Consider the following 26,765-nt stretch of genomic DNA (forward strand, 5'->3'; position numbering starts at 1 on the left):
AAACACGTGTTTAATCCAGCTTTACTTCAAATAAAAATGAACAAAAAAAAAAAAAAGTGTATAAAAATGTGAACGAGCGGGGGGGAAAACCCCCTAAACTAAGCTAGTAAGACGTCCTTGGTCCAGTCTGGGATACATTCACAAGTCTTGCCCCAGCAGGGTGTCTGTCATTGCACTATTTCTTCCCCATGGTCCCCTTGTTAGCTACATCATTCTCTCTTCAGGAGTGAATAACTCCCTTTTTCCCTCTACCAAGTGCATGTTGCATGTGGATACATCACCCTGTTTTTTTTTTTTTTTGCAATATCTGGCAATTCCGAGAAAAAATAATATTGCCAACAGCATGCAAATGCCTTCTTTACTTGGAGGCTGTATGCTCCAATGTAAACGAGCTAAGGCTAAAGTGACCTCGACATGAAATATGTACTGTAATATACATCCATCAACTCATTTGGCTGTAGCTGGATAAAAGTGGAGTCTTTGTCGGAGCGGAAAATAAATAAGGTTAGTTTGTGTAACGGCTGGTCGCTGCTGAGGCAAGTTCCAGTCAGACTGCATGTCCACTGTGGATGTACAGTAGGTGAGGGTGTACAAGCATAGGTCCCTGTTGACAACATCCTGTCAAATACCTGATGGGGAAAACAAAGAGTGTTTTTGAGAAGATAACCCGAGATTGTTTTCACATTGTCCTTGAGGAAAATGTTTGTGTGAGACAGCTGCTCAAGGCCTCGCATGGTCCGACCTCGGTCTAGTCTGTCACACACGGCTTCAGTTCGTGTGTGTTTACAAGTGTCGAGCACGGCCAGGCACAAGGTCTTTTTTTTTTTTGTCCCATATTTGCAATATGAGTGTTTTTAAGGGTCCGTGGCTGGTGGAGTGAGTCCCCCTGCTGGGTGCTGAACAAACTCAGGAGCCAGAATGTAGTTTGGCTTTCAGCTCCTCTGATTGGCTGTGAGCGCTCTCGCACTCTTGGCTCAGCTCCTCCCGCAGCTCGCACATGTCCATGTCAGGCAGGGTCTCTTCGATGGGGGCCTCCACAACGTCTTTGCAGTACAGACACTCCTGAAAAGACAAACTAACATGTTAATAACAAGCCTTGTGGGTCATGGGCATACTTCAAATCAGGAGTCTTCAACTGATTTTATACTGACAAAACATTGTGTTTTATATCAAACTGCTGATAAAGGTTCCTTGTTATTATGCAATACTAAGACATTCATATAATAGTAGTGCTGCTAATACCTCGCCAGGAACTAGAGCACTAATCGCTAGCTTGCAACTGGCAGTCTGATTGATTGATTGAGGCTTTTATTAGTAGATTGCACAGTACAGTACATATTCCGTACAATTGACCACTAAATGGTAACACCCCAATAAGTTTTTACACTTGTTTAAGTCGGGGTCCACGTTAATCAGTTCATGGTCTAATTGCGTTGTTGTTGAGCTGGGGGGGTTAGCAGGGATGTATATTGTAGCGTCCTGGAAGAGTTAGTGCTGCAAGGGGTTCTGGGTATTTGTTCTGTTGTGTTTATGTTATGTTACGGTGGGGGTGTTCTCCCGAAATGTGTTTGTCATTCTTGTTTGGTGTGGGTTCACAGTGTGGCGCATATTTGTAACAGAGTTAAAGTTGTTTATACGGCCACCCTCAGTGTGACCTGTATGGCTGTTGATCAAGTATGCCTTGCATTCACTTGTGTGTGTGAAAAGCCGTAGATATTATGTGATTGGTCCGGCACGCAAAGGCAATGCCTTTAAGGTTTATTGGCGCTCTGTACTTCTCCCTACCTCTGTGTACACAGCGGCGTTTTAAAAAGTCATACATTTTACTTTTTGAAACCGATACCGATAATTTCCGATATTACATTTTAAAGCATTTATCGGCCGATAATATGGGCAGTCCGATATTATCGGACATCTCTAACTAAAATGCTTAATTTAAGACCATAATTTTTTTAGAATATGCTTTCAAAAAATACTAAATAGTCACAATGTGGTGAAACCGCAATATTTGAAGTGGCAATTAAAAACTGTATTTAGTTAATAATTCACGCCTTAGTCATGTCCCTGTGTTGTCATTAAGTATTGTTTAGGGCTGTCCCGATCCCATCTTGAAATCAGATATCAAAAAAATCAAGCCTCACATCATATCAACTTGCATCTGAAATCTCCGATACAAGCAGGCCTGCAGCGCCTCTGAGGCGGAAGCCTATTAGAAAGTATCCAGTAACCAACGTGTCCGCATCATTCAACTTGCTGCGTTATGAGCCTAACTTAATTATTGTGGCCACTACGTGTCGCCAAAAAAAGCAATTACCACTCACTTCAACTTTAAGACAGCATACGTCCATTCCAGATGGTTAATAATAAACAGGCACATGTTTTTATACCTACTATTGTTCTCTTTTTGACTAATTTCACTTGATCGTGACTTTTTTAACATCCCACACTACAAAATAATACAAGGATGCATGATTTGTACTGATATCTTATCGGCTCTAATATCGGCAAATACTCAGGCTCCAATATCTGTATCGTACGCCCCTAATAATGGGTCTGTGTACTATTATTATTATTATTATTATTGTTGCAACTCTGCATTGTAACTCCACTTTCTTACACAACTCACACGCACATACCACAGCATTATCCGTTCCTCGAAATATCATCATGTATTGGTTAAAACTAGAGATGTCCAATAATATCAGACTGCCGATATTATCGGCCGATAAATGATTTAAAATGTAATATCGGAAATTATCGGTGTCGGTTTCAAAAAGTAAAATTTATGACTTTTTAAAACGGCGCTGTACGGATTGGTACACAGACGTAGGGAGAAGTACAGAGCGTCAATAAACCTTAAAGGCACTGCCTCTGCGTGCCGACCCAATCACATAATATCTACGGCTTTTCACACACACAGGTGAATGCAAGCATATTTGGTCAACAGCCATACAGGTTACACATAGGGTGGCCGTATAAACAACTTTAACACTGTTACAAATATGCGCCACACTGTGAACCCACACCAAACAAGAATGACAAACACATTTCAGGAGAACATCCGCACCGTAATACAACATGAACACAGCAGAACAAATACCCAGTACCCCTTGCAGCACTAACTCTTCCAGGACGCTACAATATACACCCCTCGATACCCCCTACCCTAAACCCCGCCCACCTCAACCTCCTCATGCTCTCTCCGGTAGAGCATGTCCCAAATTCCAAGCTGCTGTTTTGAGGCATGTTAAAAAAAAATAATGCACTTTGTGACTTCAATAATAAATATGGCAGTGCCATGTTGGCCTTTTTTTTTTCATAACTTGAGTTGATTTATTTTGGAAAACATTTGATACATTGTTTAATGCATCCAGTGGGCCATCACAACAAAATTAGGCATAATAATGTGTTAATTCCACGACTGTATATATCGGTATCGGTTGATATCGGAATCGGTAATTAAGAGTAGGACAATATCGGAATATCGGATATCGGTAAAAAAGCCACTATCGGACATCTCTAGTTAAAACCTCCCCATGAGAGTTTGACAAATAAGTACAAAAATGTAGTTCTGACCTTCACATTGATAGTAGCTGGTAGACCCCCTCTTCTCATCCAGGGGTGCTCCTCCAGCAGCTCTCGCCGCTGGTCTGGGGTGAAGTGGGGCTGGCTCTTCTGCATTTGCCTCAGTCTTTCCTTGTCTTCCCGCAGAACCTTCTGAATGTCTCTGTGGAACAGCAAAGCATTTACACGTCAGCCATCGGTGATATCACTTTGTCAGAAAAGGTTTTTGCAAGTGAGTTCACAATATGGACTACGTAACACATTGTATAAGTCATGTTTGGAGACCCTCATTGAAAACCAGTTTGACACGCCTGTTCTAAACAGTTGGTGCAATAAATGAACATTTTTCTGGAAAACTGTCAAAGTTTCGGAAATCTAAAATTTTTTCTGTGACTCACCTGGATGGCATTTGATAGGTCATCATGACCTTGTCGTCAGCATTGGCCATGAGCAGCCAAAGAGGCTCCTGGAGAACATATTTGATTAAATGCTCTCCCTCCCCATTGGCGGACATCTTGGCCGGTGATAGGCCTGCATCAGAGTCTCCTGTTCCTCTTGTCTTGGCTTTGGCCTTGGTCTTAGGGTCTTGTTCCAATGAGTCAACACTTCCAAAGTATTTGCTTGTGTTGCTGCTCCCTATTCAAGGTTTTGAAAAAAAAAAAAACATTAGTCATAAAATAAACTTTGATTATTTATCCTTCTGGCTTGGATTGGAACTTTTTGACAAACCTGTTCTGCTGCCCGAGGCTCCGCTCGCCGATGTGCCACAGCCATTGCAAGCGGAGCCTGAACCTGAGCCCGATCCAGATCCTGATCCCGAGCCCATGGAGCCAGAGGTTGCGGAGCCGGTGCCAGAGTGGGAGTCCTCCTGCTCTTGGAGAAGTATATTCAGCAGGTCACATGATGAGGAATGACCGTCACTACGAGCGCCATCTTCTGGATACTCCTGGATATACCATGACAAAAAAAAAAAAAACATCTTACACAATGCAACTGAACCGTGATCATAATTGATTCGGTCCAATCGGGTACTACAAGATCCACACACTTGTTTCTCTCACCTGTTGAAGAGTTTCAAGTTTGACTGCAGCAACAGAAGCCGCGACGCCGCCAGCGCCCTGAAGACCAGCAGAGGGTGCTGTGCTGTCCTGCCGCTCCACCGAGCGCTGGCCTTCCTCCATGCTGAGCAGATTGAGTTGAAGGGGCGAGCTGCACCGCGACTCGAACAGCGTCGGCGATGATGTGGTGCGCTCGCGTGCACCTGATGCAGGGGTAGAGGAGCGAGAAGCTGCACCTTCTCGGGGTTCTACACCCGCGGCTTTAGGGGGCTGTGTGTTTAGACTGTAAGTGAAGGGCTGAGCCGGATAGGGTGCTTGAGCCACAAATGGAGTCGGCACAGCGAAAGATGGCTGGGTAGTGAATGTCTGCTGGGGGGTAAAGGTCTGCTGGGGGGTAAAGGTCTGCTGGGGGGTAAAGGTCTGCTGGGGAGTGAAGGTCTGCTGGGGAGTAAAGGTCTGCTGGGGGGTGAAGGCCGGCGGGCGAGGCTGGAAAGGTGGCTGAGTTGGGAAGGCAGTCGGCACCGGGAAAATCTGTTGACTGGTGAAGGGAGGTTGAGATTGCATGGTGTATGCTGGCTGCGGCGGCTGAAAGGGTTGCTGGCCGTTAAACTGAGGTTGCGTCTGCGTCTGCTCCGGGAAAAACGCTGGTCTGGGAGCAGCCCCCATCTGGCCAATCGGTCCAAGTTGAGGGAAGAGGTAATTTGGTAGCACCAAAGCCACCATAGGCGTAACAATGGGGGCGGGAAAGGAAGTGGCGGCAGGAGGAGCTTGTGTGCTCGGGCCCTCCACAAAGCCAGTGGAGAGGGTGGGGTCAGGATGGGCGACCTGTGCAGGGGCAGCAGCAGGTGCTGGCGGGTAGAGCTGGTAGGCAGGCACCATTGCTGGGTAGGACACGTTGAAAGCCGACAGGGACGCCTCCGACGGGGACCAGGATGTTTGGTTGAGGCCCTGGAGAGGGGGGCGGGGTTTGCGATGTGACACGGCACTGTCCGATGAATCGGGATGCTTCATGCGGGGCTTTTTGGACTTCCTGTTGCGGTTTCCCTTCTTGGCAACAGTCTCTGGCCTGGTGGTGCCCTGTTTGGCGGCGCCGCAAAGTCCAGCAGATTCTAAAGAGACGCATTATACATTAACTAAAGCCTGCAGTCTTGTGTTAATGCTATCAAACACGGTTTACCTTGAGGATTGTCTGGACCCTTCTGCTTGTGCAGGCGCGTGGAACAGTCCTTCTGGAAAGTCCTTGCATTACGCAGCTCTCGGCAGCGATTTAGGAAGGCCTGCTCCTCTTTCTGTGTGTGGGCTGCCAGTACCTGCTTGGTCAGTCCCAGCCTCTTGTAGGCTTCCTTCTCCTGGCTAAGTGGAGACACCACACTGACGGGCGGAGCCGGCGGTGCAGGGCTCTCGGCCACATCCTCAATTATTTCTGCCAAAACACCACAGTAATACCAATCAATCAATCATATCATATCAAATCGATTTTGCATAACTAACTTTTGGGTGAAAATGCAAAGCAAGCTGTTAAAGCACATGTGTGAAAGCTGCGTTTTTTTCAAGCGTTCACTATATCATAATTCTGCAACAAAAAAAACGGCCTTATTATAATGCAATAAAGCAGCACTGTTGTCATTGTAAACCGTAGCGTCCAATCAGCTGGTATCAACCCTATACTGCGATTGCAAGCTATCTCGTAGGGACTGCTATAGTAAGCTGTGATGCATGCAGTGGACCTACCAGACTCCGGTTGAGGCTTCTTGTCTCCCACATGCACAATTGTGCTGCTATAGCTACACTGAGATGTGATTGACACAACGCTTTCAGCCTTGCTGGGTAAAGGGAGCGGTCCCAGAGGGGCGCCAACCACAACTGCCCCTGATGGAGGTTTCTTTGGTGCTTTCATGTTTGAAAGTCCAGGCTGGCCGTCGAGCATTAAAGAATCTAGCGGAAGAGAGTGACTGTTAGCCGATCACTAAATCCAGTGAAAGGGCACCCAAACCAAAAAAAACATTGATCGAGTGTCCTTGATGGGACACATGTGAGCTCTGTGTGTGTGCGTGTGTGTGCACATGTGTTTGTATGTGTGTGTCCGGTCATGAATTTTCACACACCTGTGTTGGAACACCCAGGCACTTGTGCATCGTCCTCAGTACACTTTCTGTCATCATCTGAATTGGTGGAGGTGGTATTTGAAGAAAACTGGTATTTTCTTTTCACTGTGAGGGGGATGTTACAACTCTCCAGGTAACTGGAAAACAGAAGAAAATAGATAAGTCATTAATTCCTTTGTGGTCTTAACCTTGATAATAATACACACACACTTACCGGATGACACTGTCAAGGCAGCTAATCTGCTGGTAGGAGCAGACAGTCTGGTCTTTGCAAGTGTAGTCGTCCATGTTGGCTGCATTACTGTCTCTGGCCTGCAGAGGGTGTGCAGATTCCTTCAGACGCACCATTGAATTCTTTTGAGCGACTGCTGTTCCACATAAAAACAAGAACGTATCAGAAAAACATACAATACAGTACAGCACAGGGGTGTCAAACGTGTGGCCCGCAGCACGTTTTTCAAACGCTTGCCGCATATTCTAAAAATACTATTACAAAATACCACATAAAAACTTGAATAAAAGAGCAAATATGTATAAAGTTGCAATGTTCACACTAAAAACTAGGAATGCACAATGTAAATAATTTCAAGTCGATACCAATAAAGATTTCTTCTTGCTGGTTTAAGAAAGATTCCAATAACCGAATGGCTGGCTTTGGGGCAGCTTCTTTAGCAGCGATTGTCTCATAACTTTCCAAAACACTTGTAGCGAGGCTGGCGTTTCAGTTGGGTGATAAGATTTGATGTGTTGAATGCAGCGTAATGTGTTTTTTGACTTTTTTTCCCCAGTTCAACATTTTTTGGGTACAAATAGCACGGAAAATAATTTCTCCGAAACAGTAAAAGTAGTCACAAACGATCCGACTCCCTGTTTGATCACAATGAGCTCAATACAGCTAATGTTACCTCATTAGAACTGATAACATGATAACTATTTATCCAATATCAATCATGCACCCTTGTTAATAAGACAAAGCTGACATTCAGGCTGTTATTTCGTTTTTTCTATCTTTTCGTATTGGCTTTAAAAAAGAAATGCATCTAAATGGCCCCCGCATCCGTTGATTCTTCAGTGTGCGGCCCTCAGTGGAAAAAGTTTGTGCACCCCTGACCGCCAGCTTCTATAAAGCGCAATCGACTGCCAAACCTTCCAATTAACAGCGTTATTCCATACCATGAACAGGGTGCAAACACTGTACTCACCGTCAGCTGTTTTCTTTTGCTCTGGTTTGGACGGGTAGGGAGCAGGCGAGGGTGGAGGGGAGCGCAGGCACACATGAGAGTCCTGGTTCTTCAGCATGTGAACTCCCTTACAAATCTCCTGGAATGTCCGTGTGGGCTTGGCTTTGCTCGTCTCCTCTGTTGTGTTTCCCGCCATGACATTCCCATTGCTTTCACTGGACGAGCTGATGCTCACCAGTTGTTCATGTGAACCATTGCTGCCATGGCTACCGTAACCGCTGGAGCCCATGTTATGAACAGGCTGAGGATAAAGGGAGTTGTTATTTAAGAAAACTGACAAATGTGTGTTGAAATACCGTCTGATGTGTGTACTTACTTGTAGTAATAGCCTGTGGATCTGTTCACTAATTTCCTGGATGTCGGAGTCCATCATCTTCCCTTCATTGAAAGCCATTGCTGCAAAAACATCTTCGTTCACAGGACCCCTGCAACAACATCAACATTCCAAATATTTACGATTAAACTGACACTTGTCATGTTACACAAAATCCGAAAATGTGTTCATTCTTATAGAGCCTAAGAAAATATAATTGTCAGCATTCACGTCATAATGTTAAATAGTGTTGCACAATACTGGCTACTGAGGAAGGGTAGCATAACTTCTGTGCACACTTACATGCGGACTTTGTGCCTGCCGATGACAAAAGAGACCTTGCGGCTCCAGGGGTTAACGAAGCTGGACCAGCTGGTGTCGACCGTGATGTATTCGCCGTTTCTCGTACAGAAGCGAATGGAGGACTGGTCAAATGGTTGGCCAGCACACTGCAGGACTGTTGGTGTAAGGCAAACGGTGTGTGAGATGCAAATACATTAAAATACAGAGTGATTTGTTGGGGTCTCACATTACGTAAGTCTACTTTTAAAAAACTATTATATTTCGGTGGTACAAGTGAATGAAACCGAAGCTTACTTCTGCGATGCACAGCCAGCATGAGTGGTCTGTCATTTGGGTGCAGATTGAGCAGCACCGGAGTCCCAATCAAGTCTTGGGGAAGGTATCCTAAGAGTGGAACAGCCCTGATGGAGGAAAAGGCCACATGTTAAAAAAATTAATTTACAATATTCACTCGATCAGCCTTATAGGGCTTGTAAAACTCCACTCACCTCTCATCCACATCCTGGAAAACACAATTAGGTGTATGTGTGGTGGTGAAAATGCGCTTGTCATGAGGGATTCTGGGAGCTGGGAACAGACAAGAGAAGGAGAAAAAAAACATTAAAACATTTTTTAAATATATTCCAAAAACCTTTTTTGAATAATTTGTGTGCAGTGTTGTTCAATTAAGCGACAACAGAGGCCACGTGTCAGTGTTCAGAGTTCTCACCTTCATAACCAGAGTGCACCCTCTCTGCCAGAAGGAGGCAGCAAAACTGCTCCTCAGACAGCTCCGCGTCTTGGACTTTCATCAGGTAAGGAGTCATGCGGAAAGGGTAGTACTGCAGGTCGCCGTTATGCTCTTTTCCACCACTGTAACACATGTGACAATTCAAATTAACTGTTGAAATTGAAAGCTTTATTTCATTTGTGCATGTGAAATAGGACATGAAATTGAAAAAACAGTTGAGCCCAACTCGTTGATCATGTTTGATATCGGTGTTTCCCATACATTTATTGGTGACCCCCCTGCCACAAATACCAAAGTTGAATGTCCCAAACTAACTCGATGGAAACTAATCTCACAGCTGCTAACCAGCATGGTGCACTATTTGCTCATGTACAGTGCTACTTTGTTGCTCAGAGATTGTTTGAGCAGGAAATGTATGAATCACAGAAGCTGCTGAGCTGTCACTCACCTGATGCGGCAAAAGAAGGACTTCTCCTGCATGCACTCCGTGGGAGACGACTCTGAATAAGACAAAGGAAGGAGAGGGGCGAATATATCAGAGTGTTTCCATAATCGCCCAACCGTTGAATCTGTATGCGACCAAAATTGAAGCCAGTAAGATGACCTTTAACAATCCGACTAAAAGGTTTCATATAAAAATAGACCGACTTGGCAGCTCTGTCATTTCCTGACACTTTGGTCATCTGAAGATTAATAATGCAAAAATGACTTTTTAGCACACAAAACCCCATATAAATAAATACAGTGTAACCTCCATTTACAAACCCCTCTATTTGCGAACTTTTCGGTTTACAAACTTATAGATCGTGCCAAATGCGCCTCTGTGTGCGAACCATGTCTCTGTGCACGAACATTCATTCCTTTTGTGTCCCGCTGGCAGCCATTTTGTGCTTGCTCTTGATGAAGAGATTGAGGAAGCTGGGTTCGTACTACATTAAGTTTTTAATTGTGATGAGAAAAGGCCTTTCTGGAAAAATATGCCAAAGCGGACTTATATCACAGCGGAGGAGACTCCCACTCATTCAGCGGCGCAACTTTCAAGAGCATACACACACGGCTCCTACCCCCTTCCCATCTCTCCCTCTGTCTGCTCCTTTCTCTCCTCTCGTGAGCTGCTCTATCGTTGATGTTAATGTACTGTATGTGAAATTTACTTTTAAAATGTTTATCTACCATATTGCTACTTTATTAAAGTTAAAGATTTTTGTGATTTCTGATCGCTCGTGAGGGCACCTAGGGGACTTCTGTGTGCGTGCGTGTGTTGGCAGAGCGGCGCATACAGCACGGTTCAGCTAGTCGTTGTTGTTGTTTTGGCTTGTTGACAAAGTGACAGTTGATCCATCAGCTCCTTTTTGTTTGTTTGATATACAGTACTGTATCGTGCTTTACATTCTGTTTAAAGTGTACAAACCTTAACTGAAATAGGGACTTTTGTCGAGGCTGGATCTCATTATTCATGTTTACACTGTTTCTTATGGAGACATTTGCTTCACTACACACACTTTTTGATTTACGAACCCTGTTTCAGAACCAATTAAGTTCACAAATCGAGGTTCCACTGTACAAACTCAACATGCTATTCAAACAGGCAGCAATTAACCAAACATGAGAAGTATGGCTAAGATGTCAGCCTCTAAACAGACTGATGATCATCCTAATAAAAACAGTGTGGCAGGTGGCTGTGAGTGTGCAGCCCTTCGTTAATGTGTGATTGATCATGCTAATAAAAAATGTGATACGTGGGGGCAAGCATGTGTTAGTAGGTGGCTCATGTGAAGGAAATGGATGCTTACATGTGTGCACTGGTGATGTCATTGGGGTTACATGTGGGTTCTCCACGTGCTTGATGTAGAGACAGCTGTGATACAATGTATTAACTCGCATAAATTGTCATCATCAATGATGAAGGAAGAGGAATATGCAGTATGTGTAAGATCAACAACAATCGCTTATTTTCCCTGGAGTTTACAATTAACGGCTCAGGGACATCATTGGTATACAGTGCATCCAGAAAGTATTGACAGTGCTTCACTTTTTCCACATTTTGTTATGTTCAGCCTTATTCCAAAAGCGAATAAATTCATATTTGTCCTCAAAATTCAACACACAATAAATACCCTATAAAGACAATGTGAACATTTGTTTTTGCAAATGTATTTTGTAAATTAAAAATCACATGGACATGTGGTATCGTATTCACAAACACTTGAGGCTGTAATTTCTGCTAAAGGTGCATCAATGCTGAATACTTATGTACATGGGATTTTTTTTTAATACATTTGCTAAATTTTTGGGGAAAACAAGGCAGAGGTTTTATTTAACAAGAATATTCAATAGTTTTGGCCATTGTAACATTACACACAGTTTAACCAGTAAAACTGTGTTTGAATATTTAATGAAGTGATTCTTTGGCGTACCACTAGATGGAGACCGTGTACCACCAGTGGTATCTGTACCACAGTTTGAGAATCCCTGATTTGGGGTTAAGGCTATAGTATAATAAAATATGAAAAAAGTGAAGTGCTGTCAATACTTTCCAGAAGCACCGTAAATGCTATGGTTAAGACCACTTTTCAGACTGCTGTTACCTGCTCCGGTGCACATGCTCCATGAGGGCAAGCGGTACGGCGTGGTAAAGCTGTAGAACACGCTGACGTCCTGCGGCGTTAGGAATTCCACAAACTTGGCGTTATGGAACACTTCCCGCTTGCAGTTTAAGATGGACGCTGCCTGATCGGAAATATAAACTATCTTCCCTGTGATGAGTGAAACGGCCACGGCAAATATATCCTAGAGGAGACAAGGTTTCAGCAAGTTTAGTGTCGCTCACTCTCAAACTACAAAACTATTCATTATAAAAGAGCATCAGACTCAATATGTATTTGTGACAGTACAAAGAAAGAGGCAACATCCATGATGTGTGTTAGATTGCCTGGTGAGGGGCCTTGGTTGGCACTTACAGTGTTTTTGAGGGTGTATTCTGAAGTGATGCTGTTTATTTCCTCAATGGTGTAAGATGAGACTTCAAAACCAGGCGGTTGACTGTCATTTGTCATCAGCATTTGATAATACTCCTCATTGGCTGCGAAGCAGAGTGGAAAAAATGGCAAAGTTAAGGTGTAATCAAAAAGTAATGTAAAGTCACGATAACATTGACGTCACTGCCGTTGCTGGTCGACACAAGATGGCCGAGCAAAGAAGAAATCTTACCTTTCACCTGCTTGACACAGCGCAGTGCATATTTGAGTGTGTTGACGGTGGTGGACTTGCCCTTGCTTCGCTTTTCAAGGGGCAGATGCATCTTTAGCTCCTTGAGAGTCTTGAAAAGCTCCTTCTGTGTCTTCGCCTTGGCTGACTGTTCGCTGCTGCATGAGCATACATGAGACAAAATACACATGCGTCAGGGAAATGTCTCACCAACGCTGGCACACTCCTAGGTGGTGGAGGCACAAAAACGTGCTGAGGAATGATGGGTTTGATTGGCACTGAGGCGAGTCACATTTTAGATCAGGGCAGGAATAATGGAAGTTTGTCCTATGATCTGTTACACTATTTATATCATTAAGGAAGAACAGGAGATGTGTGGTAGTGTAATGCTTTTTATATGCACATTCAGTACCAAGTAAGAAATAGTGAAACCTCATTTTTTGGACGTCTCTATTTGCAACCTTTTCATTTTACCAACTTTTACATCGCACCAAATAAGCCTGTGTGCTCGCTGACGACCACTTCAAACTAGCGTTTTAGCGAGTGGCACCTTCACTTCGACGATTTTATCAGCAAAGGGGGCTTTGTTCTGCAGCAAGTCTTTAATTGTGATGAGACCGTAATAGATGACACAGCGGACCTCTGTTAGAAGGCACTACCAGGACACAAGCGATGAAGGATCTTGCTTCGAGCTTGTGCTAACGCTAGTGGTGACTACATGAAGCCACTGATCGTTTATCACTCCGAAAATCCCAGAGTGTTCAAGAATGCCACACATATTCACAGACACAGGGTAAAATTATTTCCCTTTATTGTTTATTCATTGTAGCAATATGGTTAACATTTTGGAGCGCACCAATGAGACTTCTGGTGTGCTTGCGTGTTGACATTAAAGCTTGCTGTAATGTTTTTGTGTTGTTTGGATAAAAAAGACATCGTTGAACCATTAACCCCTTTGTTATGTTGTCTTGATATATACTGTAGTCTTCAAAGTGTGCAGTTTTATACTAAAATAGGAAATCTTGCCGAGGCTAGAACCAATTATTCTTGTTTACTTCTTATTTCTTGTCTTTAACTTTAAACTTTATGTTGATTCTTGTGGAGAACTCTGCTTCACTATACAAACTTTTCGGTTTACGAACCATTTTCAAGATCCAATTGCGTTCGAAAACCCAGGTTCCACTGCACTTGCTATACTTTAAGTATAATTTTTTGCTGGCCCACACTTTGATACCAGCGAATATGCATGTAGCAAGATAGTAAGTCAATTCACAGTGCACTAACCTGCATCCACTGGTAGAAGGGTTGTCCTGCTCGGAGCTCACCAGACTGAAGGCATTGGAGCTGCTTGGCGGTGAGGGGCTGTGAGAGTTGGAGCTGCAATCATTAACAACATGTTACAACAACATGTTATGACAGAAGAGCAGCAAATCTCCGTGTGTAACATGTTTTGCTTCATCTTCTAGCGATAATGGTACATAAGATACGAAGAAATGCAAATTATTTGCCGTGATGGAGGTGATTGTTATTAACTCAGGGGAGCGGCTCTACACTTTCTATGTACACACATAATTAACTGCCAGCCGTCTGTCTGACGGAGTATTAATTTTGATAGCAGTTTTTAATTTAGTTTTAATCATTGTCTTTTAGATTTAGTCGTCTTAATTGATATAATTTTAGTCAACTTTTAACAACATTTTAGTCAACAACAATTACAGTAAATTGAGTCGAATTTAGTCCTCTCCCAGCAAGACACTGATACATATTATTGATTATACATATATTTATTTTAAAACTGACTTCTAAACAACATTGCAAAATAGTTGTGTTTGTAAATTCAGACAACATTGAATCCACGTTGTTGGTTGGGAAATGACCAAATTTCAAATGGTCATATCAATGTCACAACCTGACATTGAATAAATGTCGTCAAAAAGCATGTTGTTCCAACGTTATGTTTGAGTTGCTCGACGTCAGGGCCTAATTCAACAAGTTCTCAACGTTGTAATATTGTCTTGTGCCTGCTGGGCTTTTCTTTCTCCCAGATGTACACATATTACCTTGTGAGACTTGTTAAAATGCTTACAGATTTGTTTTGGCGTACAACTTCCTTATCTCACAAAGAAAAGCATCTGATTGGCTCTCCTTCGTAACTCACTCCCGGCATTAAAAGCCGTGATTGGACATATTCCCAACTTGTTCCACCCATCTACAAGAAATGATTTGATTTTGTTTCTGTCAACATATTTGTCTCGTTGACTAAAATATTAGTTAATTTCATCATCATCTTAGTCAATTTGCATCTGTTTTGATTGGTTATTGCTTCATTTCAGTCAGGGGAAAATACCTTGTTGGCGATAAGTAAGGCAAAAATTAATAGTTGACAAATTTATCACTGGTGAGCTGTGGGACTAAAACTAAATACTATGTCAACCAGAGGGGATCGACATTTGTGATCGTCATTGAAAGACATTAATCGTCAATGGCGATCACATTCTTTTTCACAAATATTGGCCAATACTGATCAGCGGCCGATCGATCAGCACATCCCTACCCGAAAGGCCATGAGCATGATTTGAATAAATAGCTGTGAATATTGACGTGGCCGTAGTAACGTAAAACATACAGTTTTGATAAAAGTTCCTGGAAATGGCTTATTATGTACCTTTTTTGTATTACAACTACAATACAGTTCATTCAAGAAAGACAAAACCTGACTCTCCTGAATGAAACTTTGCTATAGCTGTCATTTGTCTTGCAGAGTCTGAAGAAGGCTAAATGCATTGCAATCATGACTCATACAGAAGAAAATGGTCACTCTATTATATCTAATGATCCCCACTTCCATGACCTAGATGGTCCACTTCCACATAACGGCAGAATATCTGTATGTGCCTGACTGCTTTTGAGTGCTCTCACCTCTTGTTGCTTCCTGAGGACGTATGGAGAGCAGAATCCTTCCCATTTCCATTGGAGCTGCCCACAGATTCATTACCGTGGGACTCATTACCATGAGATTCGTTGCCATGGGATTCTGTCCCGCTCCCACTTGAACAAGCCATCTCGACATCTTCGTGCAAGTGGGTCCGCTTCCGCTCATCGTGGGGGGAACCTGGCGAGGTGGGGCGCTCGTGGCTGCTGTCGCTGCCCTCCGAGGCCAAACCCAGCTCTGGTTCCAGGTCGTCTCCATCCCGCCTGCCACAACCCTCGTTGTAACTGTTGGCCATGCGGCGAAGTTGGCTGATGGCGGAACAGGGAGAGATCTCCCCTTTCTCCACCTGAAGGCCGACTCTTTCACGGGACAGCTCCCGGCTGTCCAGGGTTGAGTAGAGGTAAGGATGTGGGTCACGGTTTTCAGACATGGAACAGGCCAAAGGGCAGGTTATGGGACATTAGGCAATCTTGGTCATGGGAGCAGCACAAATGGAATTACTACACTGGGATGTAAACAGAGATGACCTCACACCAGGGGGGAATGTGATCTATGGACAGAGAAAGAAGACACAGGTATATGACATTATACCAGACTTCAACAGAGAATGTGAGCCTAAATATAACAGCAATCAATAACCGTCGTGACTTTAATTGGATGGATGGGGCGCTAAAGAAAGGGCACTGTCTCACAAATAAGTCGATACTAACATTGTGCATACACAATCGCCATCAAGCTGGGGTTCAACCTTTCCACGGGGCGCTTTGGCCTTTTTCTTTCCAATGAAAGGTAGAGCTATGAAAAGGCTATGACATATCTTTGAAGACACAAGTTAACACAAACCTTGAGCATTTACAATAGGGATGGGCATAAAATGGAGGGATTTAGTTATTTTCCATCCATCCATCCATTTTCTACCGCTTGTCCCTCTTGGGGTAGCGGGGGGTGCTGGAGCCTATCTCAGCTTTTATTAAATGTTATCCTAAAGCCAAATTAACTGCACTACTTGACTGCAACCAGCAGAGGCACTGTTGATTCAACTTCACCTATAGCGGTGCCTTGGCTTACGAGTTATCTGCCTCCTAATCGGTAGTTGCCGTAAGAGCTAATCAAAACATCTGGTGTCGTATTCGCTAGCGTTAGGTAAAAACAATTTGACATAAATTTTGTTTTTCCCAATCATGGAAACGTAGAAAGTGAATGTGAAGGAGAAGCGGGTGGTATTCGTTGAATTAAAGAAAGAAATAATCAAAAAAACATTAACGACAACTTGGCGAAGCAATTCGAGCGTCGTACTGCTAGCCTGTACAATGCTGAAGCAGAATGAGTCGATATAAATAATATCTAAACAGCGGACATTTACACAAGAAAATATGGAAAAGTTGCTGATGGTGTGTTTGACGGAAAAGCAGCTTGCAGGAGACACCGTAGACGTCTGCTCTCCAAGATGAATGCTGTACATTATTATTACATTACTTCATAAAAGTACTGTGCATTCTATTGTAGTTTTTGATGCAATATTTAGTATCTAAAAGACACACAAACAACAACATTTTTCACAATGTGTGGCAACACAGTGTATGGAATTTTAAACACATCATCTTATGTAACAATACGTTGTAGAATTGTCTTACAGGCACAGGTATCCTTAGTCATTACTTTATCAAAAAGGAGAACGCCTAAAAAGTCTACTCTAGGAACTTATGTGCAGTCGGCACTACAAGGCAGACTATTCATTCTTTATGAGCTAATTACATCATATTCATTCATTCATCCATCCATCCATCCATTTTCTACCGCTTATTCCCTTTGGGGTCGCGCGGGGCACTGGAGCCTATCTCAGCTACAATCGGGCGGAAGGCGGGGTACACCCTGGACAAGTCGCCACCTCGCCGCAGGGCCAACACAGATAGACAGACAACATTTACATACACATCCACACATTCAGTCCCTAGCAATATCTCACCACTCTCAGCTATGTAAGTAAGCATGCAACCATGACAACTCGGCTATGAAATTGGACAACAATAAGCAAGCTTCTCAGTGGGGGTGGGGTCTTCCTATTCCATCCATCCATTTTCTACCGCTTATTCCCTTTGGGGTTGCGGGGGCGCTGGAGCCTATCTCAGCTACAATCGGGTGGAAGGCGGGGTACACCCTGGACAAGTCGCCACCTCATCGCAGGGCCAACACAGATAGATGGACAGACAACATTCACACTCACATTCACACACTAGGGCCAATTTAGTGTTGCCAATCAACCTATCCCCAGGTGCATGTTTTTGGAAGTGGGAGGAAGCCGGAGTACCCGGAGGGAACCCACGCAGTCACGGGGAGAACATGCATTGGCTGCAGCCAATAACCAGTCAGGAGAAAGCAAGTAGTGTCAACAGGTTATAACCAGTCAGTGAATAGACAACAAGCGCATCTCTTTCGCTTTGCCACTGAAAACGAACTTACATAAGTTGACATTACATTTTGTTTATACCTTCAACAGCATTTTCATCTATATGATAAGGATGGCATTACAATAAACAGTCTATCCCACCAACAGAGTTCAGACCTTGAAAAGAATAACATTATGCAACTGGATTATTTACAATCAAAAAACAAATGTGTTGCTAAAAAGGTAAGAACAAATGAACCAGACGTTAGAATAAGAGCAGGGATGCCACTTATCAAAAGCCCATTCCTACAGTTTGTGAATCCTCTACCGATGGATTTGACAAATGCGTAAAAGCTTCAGATGCACAAACATGTAACTCACACAACAAGAGCGTCACAACGGAACTGAACTCAACTGCTTGCAGCTCTGCGGTGTCTGTCTGCTGAGCGTCTGAAGCAGTCACACTAACACACATCTCAGCATTATACAACTGCTGCTCCAGTCACATGGATTTGTCTTTACTGCAGCCTTGTTACACAAAACCCGATGCTTCCTCTTTGCATTACAAGATATCAGAGGACATTAACACAGGACATCATTTAGAGTGATTACTACCTAGATGTGACTTAGCCAGGAGCAAAACTCTAGCAACAAAACTAGACTTTACAATAGAAAGAAGAAGGATGTCAGACGTCAGTGAACAAATAGAAATATTACTGCAAGTACGTATCCTAAATCTAACCTATTAAATATAACCACCGCCTTGTTTTAATGAACACTTAGACCTACTGCGCTGTGAGCCATTATGGTGGTACTTGGAGAGCCATGTATTTTCTGAAGTGGTATTTGATGGCAAAAAATGTAAAACCACTTCCCTAGGTCGAGCTGGAACAACACCTTGTGGAGGCAAGAGTGAAAGTTTGAAGCATTTAAAATAAAGTGTGTAACTATCATACAAATATATACACAAATCCTACACTTATATTGCTTTACAGTGAGTGTGTCTAGTTTACATTTGCAAAGGCAATGCCACTGAGTTTTGACAACTAAAAGTAGTTATAAATTAATCCATAAAAATGGCATCTTTTTTTTTTTTTAATCAGATTGAAGGTCAATATCAAAAAAATAGCGTATAAATAGAATTATAATGCTGAGAAATGGCACTTCCCCCACAGTGACCTGCTATTCACAATCCACACACACGTTGACCTGCAATCCACAGCATGGTACACTGACACAGTTATGTAAAAGTGACGATATGTTCAACAAACAGAGCAGAAAACAGCACCCACACGGCCACAAACGGTCAATGTCGCCAAAACAGACATTTTCTTTCAATCTGGCTCCTCACATTACATTAAAATACATTTTTTACTGGAAAAAAAGTGGAAAAGTAGAGCAAACTGAATTGTCGCGCATGCGCAAAATTGCGTTTCGTTATGCAACTTATTTTTTGACATTATCAATGCTTACTTCAAGGATAAATTGATAAGGAACCCACCTGTGTGTTGGAGATAACTTCACCTTTCCAGTCCTGTTTGATGTGTCGTAAAAAGAAATCCCGAAAAAGGAAAAAAAGTTCCAGGCAAAGGCTCAGTCCGCTCAATGGCAGACCGCGTTCAGACAGGCTGACTACAGTAGTCGCCGGTTCCTCCCGGCTCAGACCCGCCAGCCAATCAGCGAGCGCTTGTCGCGACCTCAATTCTGACTCCGCCCCTGGCGTTGCACTATAGGTCGAAAAGTGTTGGTTGCCATGGAAAACGTGACGACACGACAACGGGCGGCGCTCATTGGCTCGGAGTGCTGTCCGTCGTTTTATATAAACAAGCCATCCCCCGCACGTGGAATCCCATGTTACGTGCGCCGCGTAGAGTAGCTGTAGTGTTTGGAGTCTGGAAATTACATAAAAGTGAAAGTATGAGCTCCGCATCGTCAATGGAGAGCCACACACAATACGGGCGACTCATGGACAGCGAGGCCACTTTGACACGCAGGTGTAAGCAGAGGTGTGGACTCGAGTCACATGACTTGGACTCGAGTCAGACTCGAGCCATGAATTTGATGACTTTAGACTCGACTTGACAAAATGTAAAAAGACTTGCAACTCGACTTAGACTTTAACATCAATGACTTGTGACTTCACTTGGACTTGAGCCTTTTGAATTGACATGACTTGACATGACTTGCTACTTTCCCCAAAACCCAAAGATGAAAAAGTTATTCGGGAGCGCTCCGTATTTTTCATTGTGTACTTGTCTATCAGCGTTGCGTGTGTCAGCTGGTGTGGTCTCAGTACAACAGCCAATCAAATTAGATCTACTTTGTTTTCATCACACAGCATTCATCCAATCAAATTGCAGGACAACCAACGAAGAAGACATGTCCAAACCACACGCCAGTGAACAAAAAATGATACCTAAAATAATTTTGTTTGGGTATAAAAATTACGAGGTGGTCAACACAAAACGGTTTGCAGTATGCAACACATGCGGTTCGAAAATTACTGATGGAGAGGAAACAACTTCCAACTTCGTCCGGCATTTGAAGTTGCACAAAGAACGGTAAGTTTTGAATGTAAGAAAACGTTTATTGGCTAAGTAACGTGACTTTTATTTGCTGTGTAGTTAAATCAGTGAGGCTGTAAACTCACTGCTAACGTTATAACGTTATTGCAAACACGGGAATCTGTTGCAGTTCACTACCTTATTCATACTTTTTGTTCAGTGATTTTTTTTAAGCAGGGTTACGTTAGTCAACATATCACACGTAACGTTAGACGGCGGTCAGCAGCACCGCGTATTTTAGCCACCTAAAAAAAGACAAAAATAGTCAAATAAAGGTCAGTTAAAATGTATACTATATTATGAATATGTGTACCGTTTTAGCTAGCTTTCTGACATACTGTTGGTTGTTTACCTCAGTGGTCCCCAACCACCGGGCCGCGGCCCGGTACTGGTCCGTGGATCGATTGGTATCGGGCCGCACAAGAAAAAAAAATTTTTTTTCTTTTTTTAATTAAATCAACATAAAAAACACTTACAAGTAGTGCACCAACCCAAAACAACTTTCTCCCCCTTTTGTTCTGGGCATTGAACATGAAGACTCTTCCTTCACTGTTCCGAGTGGCCATGAGAGTCTTGGCAGTGCCTGCCTCCAGTGCTCCAGTGGAGCGAGTTTTCAGCCATGGTGGCATCATACTACGCCCCCATCGTGCACAAATGACTGACAGACGCTTGGCTAATTTGGTCTTTTGCAAATGCAATGCAGCATAGGGCCCTGACATAGGACTTGACTTGAGACTTTCCAGTCTTGACTTTGGACTTGACTCGGGGCTTGCCTGTCTTGACTCGGGACTTGACTCGGACTTGAGGGCAAAGACTTGAGACTTACTTGTGACTTGCAAAACAATGACTTGGTCCCACCTCTGGGTGTAAGTGCCTGTTTGATTACACTTGTGGTCTTCTAGCATACAGCCGTAAAAACACAATACAGTAATTATACAGTCCAGTACGACATCCGTTTACATTTAGTGGTTGTATCGATGCATCACACTGAGAGGTGTTTCTAATAAAGTGACAAAAATAGTACCTTATTTTGTCAACTTCCGGTCTTCAAGTCAATCCATTCTTTCTTAACCTCTGATATCAGATCTCACGCGCATGTGCAATTAGTACATGCATCACACTGGGAGGTTTCATCACCAAAAATGATTCCCGGGCGCGGCCACCGCTGCATGCTCACTGCTCCCCTCACCTCCCAGGGGTTGAACAAGGGGATGGGTCACATGCAGGGGACACATTTCACCACACCTGGTGTGTGTGTGACAATCATTGGTACTTTAACTTTGTTTTTCTTTTTTTTAAGGTGTTTCTAATAAAGTGACTAACATAGTACCTTATTTTGTCAACTTCCGGTCTTCAAGTCTATCCATTCTTTCTTAACCTCTGATATCATATCTCACGCGCATGTGCAATTAGTACCTAAAACATTGGACCCTATGGAGGATGCATCATGAAAAATATTAATTACATCTATAATATAATATTAATTATATATTAATATATACAATAAAAATAACAATATATTGTGTTCACCAGGCCCTTATGACTGAGAAACAGCTGATATGAGTCCATTGTGAGCATACTTGTCAACCTTGAGACCTCCGATTTCGGGAGGTGGGGGGGTTGGGGGTTGGGGGTGGGGGACATGTCCGGGGGCGGGGGCGTGGGGACATGGTTAAGAGGGGAGGAGTATATTTACAGCTAGAATTCACCAAGTCAAGTATTTCATATATATATATATATATATATATATATAGAGAGAGAGAGAGAGAGAGAGAGAGAGAGGGAGAAATATAGAGAAATACTTGACTTTCAGTGAATTCTAGCTATATATATATATATATTTATGTTATATATATATATATGTATATATATATATATATAAATACACACTGTATATATATATATAAATAAAAGAAATACTTGAATTTCAGTGTTCATTTATTTACACATATACACACACATAACACTCATCTACTCATTGTTGAGTTAAGGGTTGAATTGTCCATCCTTGTTCTATTCTCTGTCACTATTTTTCTAACCATGCTGAACACCCTCTCTGATGATGCATTGCTGTGTGGCACGCACAAAAGTGCTTTCATCAAATGCACTAGAGTCTGGAATCTTCCATCTCTCCCTAGCATGGCCCAAAACCGGTCAATCCTTGCTTCCTGAGGAAGATCTTCACTACCAAGCACTTTGTAGTCCACTACTTCTTCCTGGAGGCTATCCAGGTCCAATCGCAGATGCGGCTTGGAACTTACAAGCGTATTTCTTCATCTTACTCGTCGGCGGCGTCGCCATGGCTGTATCTTCCTCGTTCTTCTGCTTCGTCTCCTTGTTGTGTGCGCAGTTGTGCACTCTCTAAAAGCCGTAGATGTTATAACGTGATTGGGCAGGCACGCTGTTTATATTGTGGGAAAGCGGACGTGAAAACAGGCTTGTCGACACGTTACTCAGGTCCGCATGGAGCTGGAGGGGGCGTGGCCTCCAGCTCGGGCTGAAAATCGGGAGATTTTCGGGAGAATATTTGTCCCGGGAGGTTTTCGGGAGAGGCGCTGAATTTCGGGAGTCTCCCGGAAAATTCGGGAGGGTTGGCAAGTATGATTGTGAGTGCCTTAGACCAATGTTTTTCAACCTTTTTTGAGCCAAGGCACATTTTTTGCGTTGAAAAAATCCGGAGGCACACCACCAGCAGAAATCATTAAAAACGAAACTCAGTTGACAGTAAAAGTCGTTGTCGCAATTGTTGGATATGACTTTAAACCATAACCAAACATCACTATAGCTCTTGTCTCAAAGTAGGTGTACTGTCACCGCCTGTCATATCACGCCCTGACTTATTTGGACTTTTTTGCTGTTTTCCTGTGTGTAGTGTTTTAGTTCTTGTCTTGCGCTCCTATTTTGGTGGCTTTTTCTCTTTTTTTTGGTATTTTTCCTGCAGCAGTTTCATGTCTTCCTTTGAGCGATATTTCCCACATCTACTTTGTTTTTATCCTTCTTCGTGGGGACATTGTCGATTGTCACGTCATGTTCGGATGTACATTGTGGACGCCGTCTTTGCTCCACAGTAAGTCGTTGCTGTCGTCCAGCATTCTGTTTTTGTTGACTTTGTAGCCAGTTCAGTTTTAGTTCCGTTCTGCATAGCCTTCCCTAAGCTTCAATGCCTTTTCTTAGGGGCACTTACCTTTTGTTTATTTTTTGTTTAAGCATTAAATACCTTTTTACCTGCACGCTGCCTCCCGCTGTTTCCGACATCTACAAAGCAATTAGCTACCGGCCACCACCTACTGATATGGAAGAGTATTACACGGTTACTCTGCCGAACTCTAGACAGCACCGACACTCAACAACAACACATCATTTGCAGATGAGAATTACTGGTTTGCAAAAAATATTTTTTACCCCAAATAGGTGAAATAAGATCATCTCCCATGGCACACCAGATTGTATCTCACGGCACACTAGTGTGCCACGGCACAGTGGTTAAAAAACACTGCCTTAGACCAGACAGAGCATGTGTAGTTTTCATACAACACATTCCAACATATTGTACAATTCAGGACAACATATTGCAGGATAAGAGCGCTGAGTAAGTGTGGAGTGACCGCCTGCTGCCATTACCAACTGAGGTGGCACTCCTGTCAACAATCCAACCATCCTGTCGTCACACTCAGCAGGAGCAGTCTCACACAACCACCTTCGGTCTCCACTTGACTGTGAGTCACTGGCAGCAAACATTCTGTGCGGAATTCTAAAGTAGAACCGATCTCCACCTGTGAGAGGCAAACGGAGACCAACTGATAGAGAGTGTGAAACCAAAACATGCATGTTAGGTTAATTAGAGAGTCTAAATTGTCCATATGTCCTGGTACCTCTCGCATGTATTTAATTACCGTGTTTTTCGGGCTATAGAACGCACCAGTATTTAAGCCGCATCCACCAAATTTGAGAAGAAATAAATATGTTTACATATATTAGCCGCACCGGACTATAAGCGGCAGATATACACTATATTTCCAAAAGTATTTGGCCACCTGCCTTGACTCACATATGAACTTGAAGTGCCATCCCATTCCTAACCCATAGGGTTCAATATGATGTCGGTCCACCTTTTGCAGCTATTACAGCTTCAACTCTTCTGGGAAGGCTGTCCACAATTGCGGAGTGTGTTTATAGGAATTTTCCACCATTCTTCCAAAAGTGCATTGATGAGGTCACACACTGATGTTGGTCAAGAAGGCCTGGCTCTCAGTCTCCGTTCTAATTCATCCCAAAGGTGTTCTATCGGGTTCAGGTCAGGACTCTGTGCAGGCCAGTCAAGTTCATCCACACCAGACTCTGTCATCCATGTCTTTATGGACCTTGCTTTGTGCACTGGTGCACAGTCATGTTGGAAGAGGAAAGGGCCCACTCCCAACTGTTCCCACAAGGTTGGGAGCATGGAATTGTCCAAAATGTTTTGGTATCCTGGATCATTCAAAGTTCATTTCACTGGAACTAAGGGACCCAGACAAATCCTGAAAAACAACCCCACACCATAATTCCTCCTCCACCAAATTTCACACTCGGTACAATGCAGTCCGAAATGTAGCGATCTCCTGGCAACCTCCAAACCCAGACTCATCCATCAGATTGCCAGATGGAAAAGCGTGATTCATCACTCCAGAGAACGCGTCTCCACTGCTCTTGAGTTAAGTGGCGACATGCTTTACACCACTGCATCCCACGCTTTGCATTGGTCTTGGTGATGTATGGCTTAGATGCAGCTGCCCGGCCATGGAAACCCATTCCATGAAGCTCTCTGCGTACTGTACGTGGGCTAATTGGAATGTCACATGAAGTTTGGAGCTCTGTAGCAACTGACTGTGCAGAAAGTCTGCGACCTCTTTGCACTATGAGCTTCAGCATCCGCTGACCCCTCTCTGTCAGTTTACGTGGCCTTCCACTTTGTGGCTGAGTTGCTGTTGTTCCTAAACTCTTCCATTTTCTTATAATAAGAAATATATTGTTAAGATCTGATCTACAGAACTGGAGACCATTTTCCAGCATAGATAGTGTGGTTAAATGCATGTAAAAATATTATTTGTATCACTCAATTGCATGTTTTTGTTGCCCTGCTCCATGATTACTTCAGAACAGATATGGTTAACATAATGAGCAAAACAAAGAATTATAAAATAATTACCACTTCTATAGATTCCATAGCCTGTGTTTCCTTAAGCAGCTTGAGGAAAACATCAGTAGAAGAGGACACAAAATATAATACTCGTTGCTTACCTTCTATTCTTGCGTTTTGAGCACCGGTCTGCTCTTTGGTTTTCCCGCAGGTTCAGACTCAGTCTTTCTCCCCTCAAGGGTGCTCCTGGTGTTCAGGATCACATTTGGCTTAAGTCTTTTAAATGTTGTTGAATTTAAAAAATCCAAACGCTAACCAAGACCCTTCTTTTTCAAAGTAACAATCATTAAAATGATTGTTGCAAATTGCACTCCGTCCCATTGTGCGCGAGTCAATTTGACTGAAGAGTTCCATACTTTCTTCATATTGCCACTATTTTGAAATGTGTATGCAGGCTGACCTCTTCTTTTGTTGTATTGCTACAACATATTTGATTATTTCTTCAAATTCTGCACTAAAATATCATGATTCTTGATGAAGACGCTACCAAAACACATGAAATCGTCAGCAGGCTGGTCCACATTTTGCAGCTAAAATAGGACGTTCCAAATTTTGCTGAAACTCGTTAGAAAACACGCCTCAAATCACTACTGAGCCTTTTTGGATATATTTATTTAAGTCCAGAACTATAAAATACAGTATTTTCCAGACTATAAGCTGCTACCTTTTCCCTGCACTTTGTACTCTGCGGCTGATAAAACGGTGCGGCTAATTTATGTATTTTTCTTTGCTAACGGCCATAATGTTTTGTAAGCAACAAACAGTTTTCATAGAACACCGACAGAGACACTGAAAAGGTGTGTTAATGTTTGTACTATGGCGCCATCTTTTGGACGAGTTTTGCGCGTTGAACGTTTACAGTATTTCCTTCTGTTAAGTGACTTGAACTGGAAGTGCAAGTGCTGTTCTGTCTACTAGTCATCCATTGTGTTTTTACCCATATGGTCTCTTTAGTCATCACTCCTAGCAATGTTCATGTTTTTACAAAATAACTAAAACTATTCATACTTACTGAACCGTCACGTTGGATAGGAGCGTTGTCATGCCTCGTTGTGTTTGCGATTGTAATGTTATCAACCTAGCGTGGTTAGCATTAGCTAAAAATGCTAACAGTAAGTGTCTGTGTTAGTGTTAACTTACAATGGCATTATTTTGGTAATGTTTCAGTTTCACAAATTCCTCAGTA

General features: G+C 43.0%; 1 protein-coding gene across 3 annotated transcripts; it reads right to left on the bottom strand.

Moving 5' to 3' along the window:
• Window positions 1-763: 763 nt before the first annotated feature.
• Window positions 764-19,487, bottom strand: LOC133572556 (period circadian protein homolog 2-like). 3 transcript variants are annotated; one of them, XM_061925370.2, is made up of 22 exons: window positions 19,341-19,487; window positions 15,441-16,003; window positions 13,806-13,898; window positions 12,525-12,679; window positions 12,275-12,396; window positions 11,903-12,104; window positions 9,763-9,814; window positions 9,294-9,436; window positions 9,073-9,151; window positions 8,879-8,985; window positions 8,585-8,738; window positions 8,285-8,393; window positions 7,930-8,209; window positions 6,942-7,092; window positions 6,728-6,864; window positions 6,354-6,557; window positions 5,800-6,045; window positions 4,626-5,731; window positions 4,294-4,510; window positions 3,963-4,200; window positions 3,577-3,727; window positions 764-1,062 (listed from the first exon to the last, which is right to left on the bottom strand). In XM_061925370.2, the coding sequence occupies exons 2-22, from the start codon at window positions 15,881-15,883 to the stop codon at window positions 907-909; spliced, it is 4,545 nt and encodes a 1,514-aa protein (XP_061781354.1). In that variant the 5' UTR covers window positions 15,884-16,003; window positions 19,341-19,487; the 3' UTR covers window positions 764-906. The 3 variants fall into 3 exon arrangements, with proteins under 3 accessions (XP_061781354.1, XP_061781353.1, XP_061781355.1); XM_061925369.2 differs by having other exon boundaries at window positions 6,942-7,095; XM_061925371.2 differs by lacking the exon at window positions 6,354-6,557 and having other exon boundaries at window positions 6,942-7,095.
• Between the last annotated feature and the right edge of the window lie 7,278 nt (window positions 19,488-26,765).

This window comes from Nerophis lumbriciformis, linkage group LG30 (assembly GCF_033978685.3).
Source record: "Nerophis lumbriciformis linkage group LG30, RoL_Nlum_v2.1, whole genome shotgun sequence".
In the NCBI taxonomy this organism is placed as follows: Eukaryota; Metazoa; Chordata; class Actinopteri; order Syngnathiformes; family Syngnathidae; genus Nerophis; species Nerophis lumbriciformis.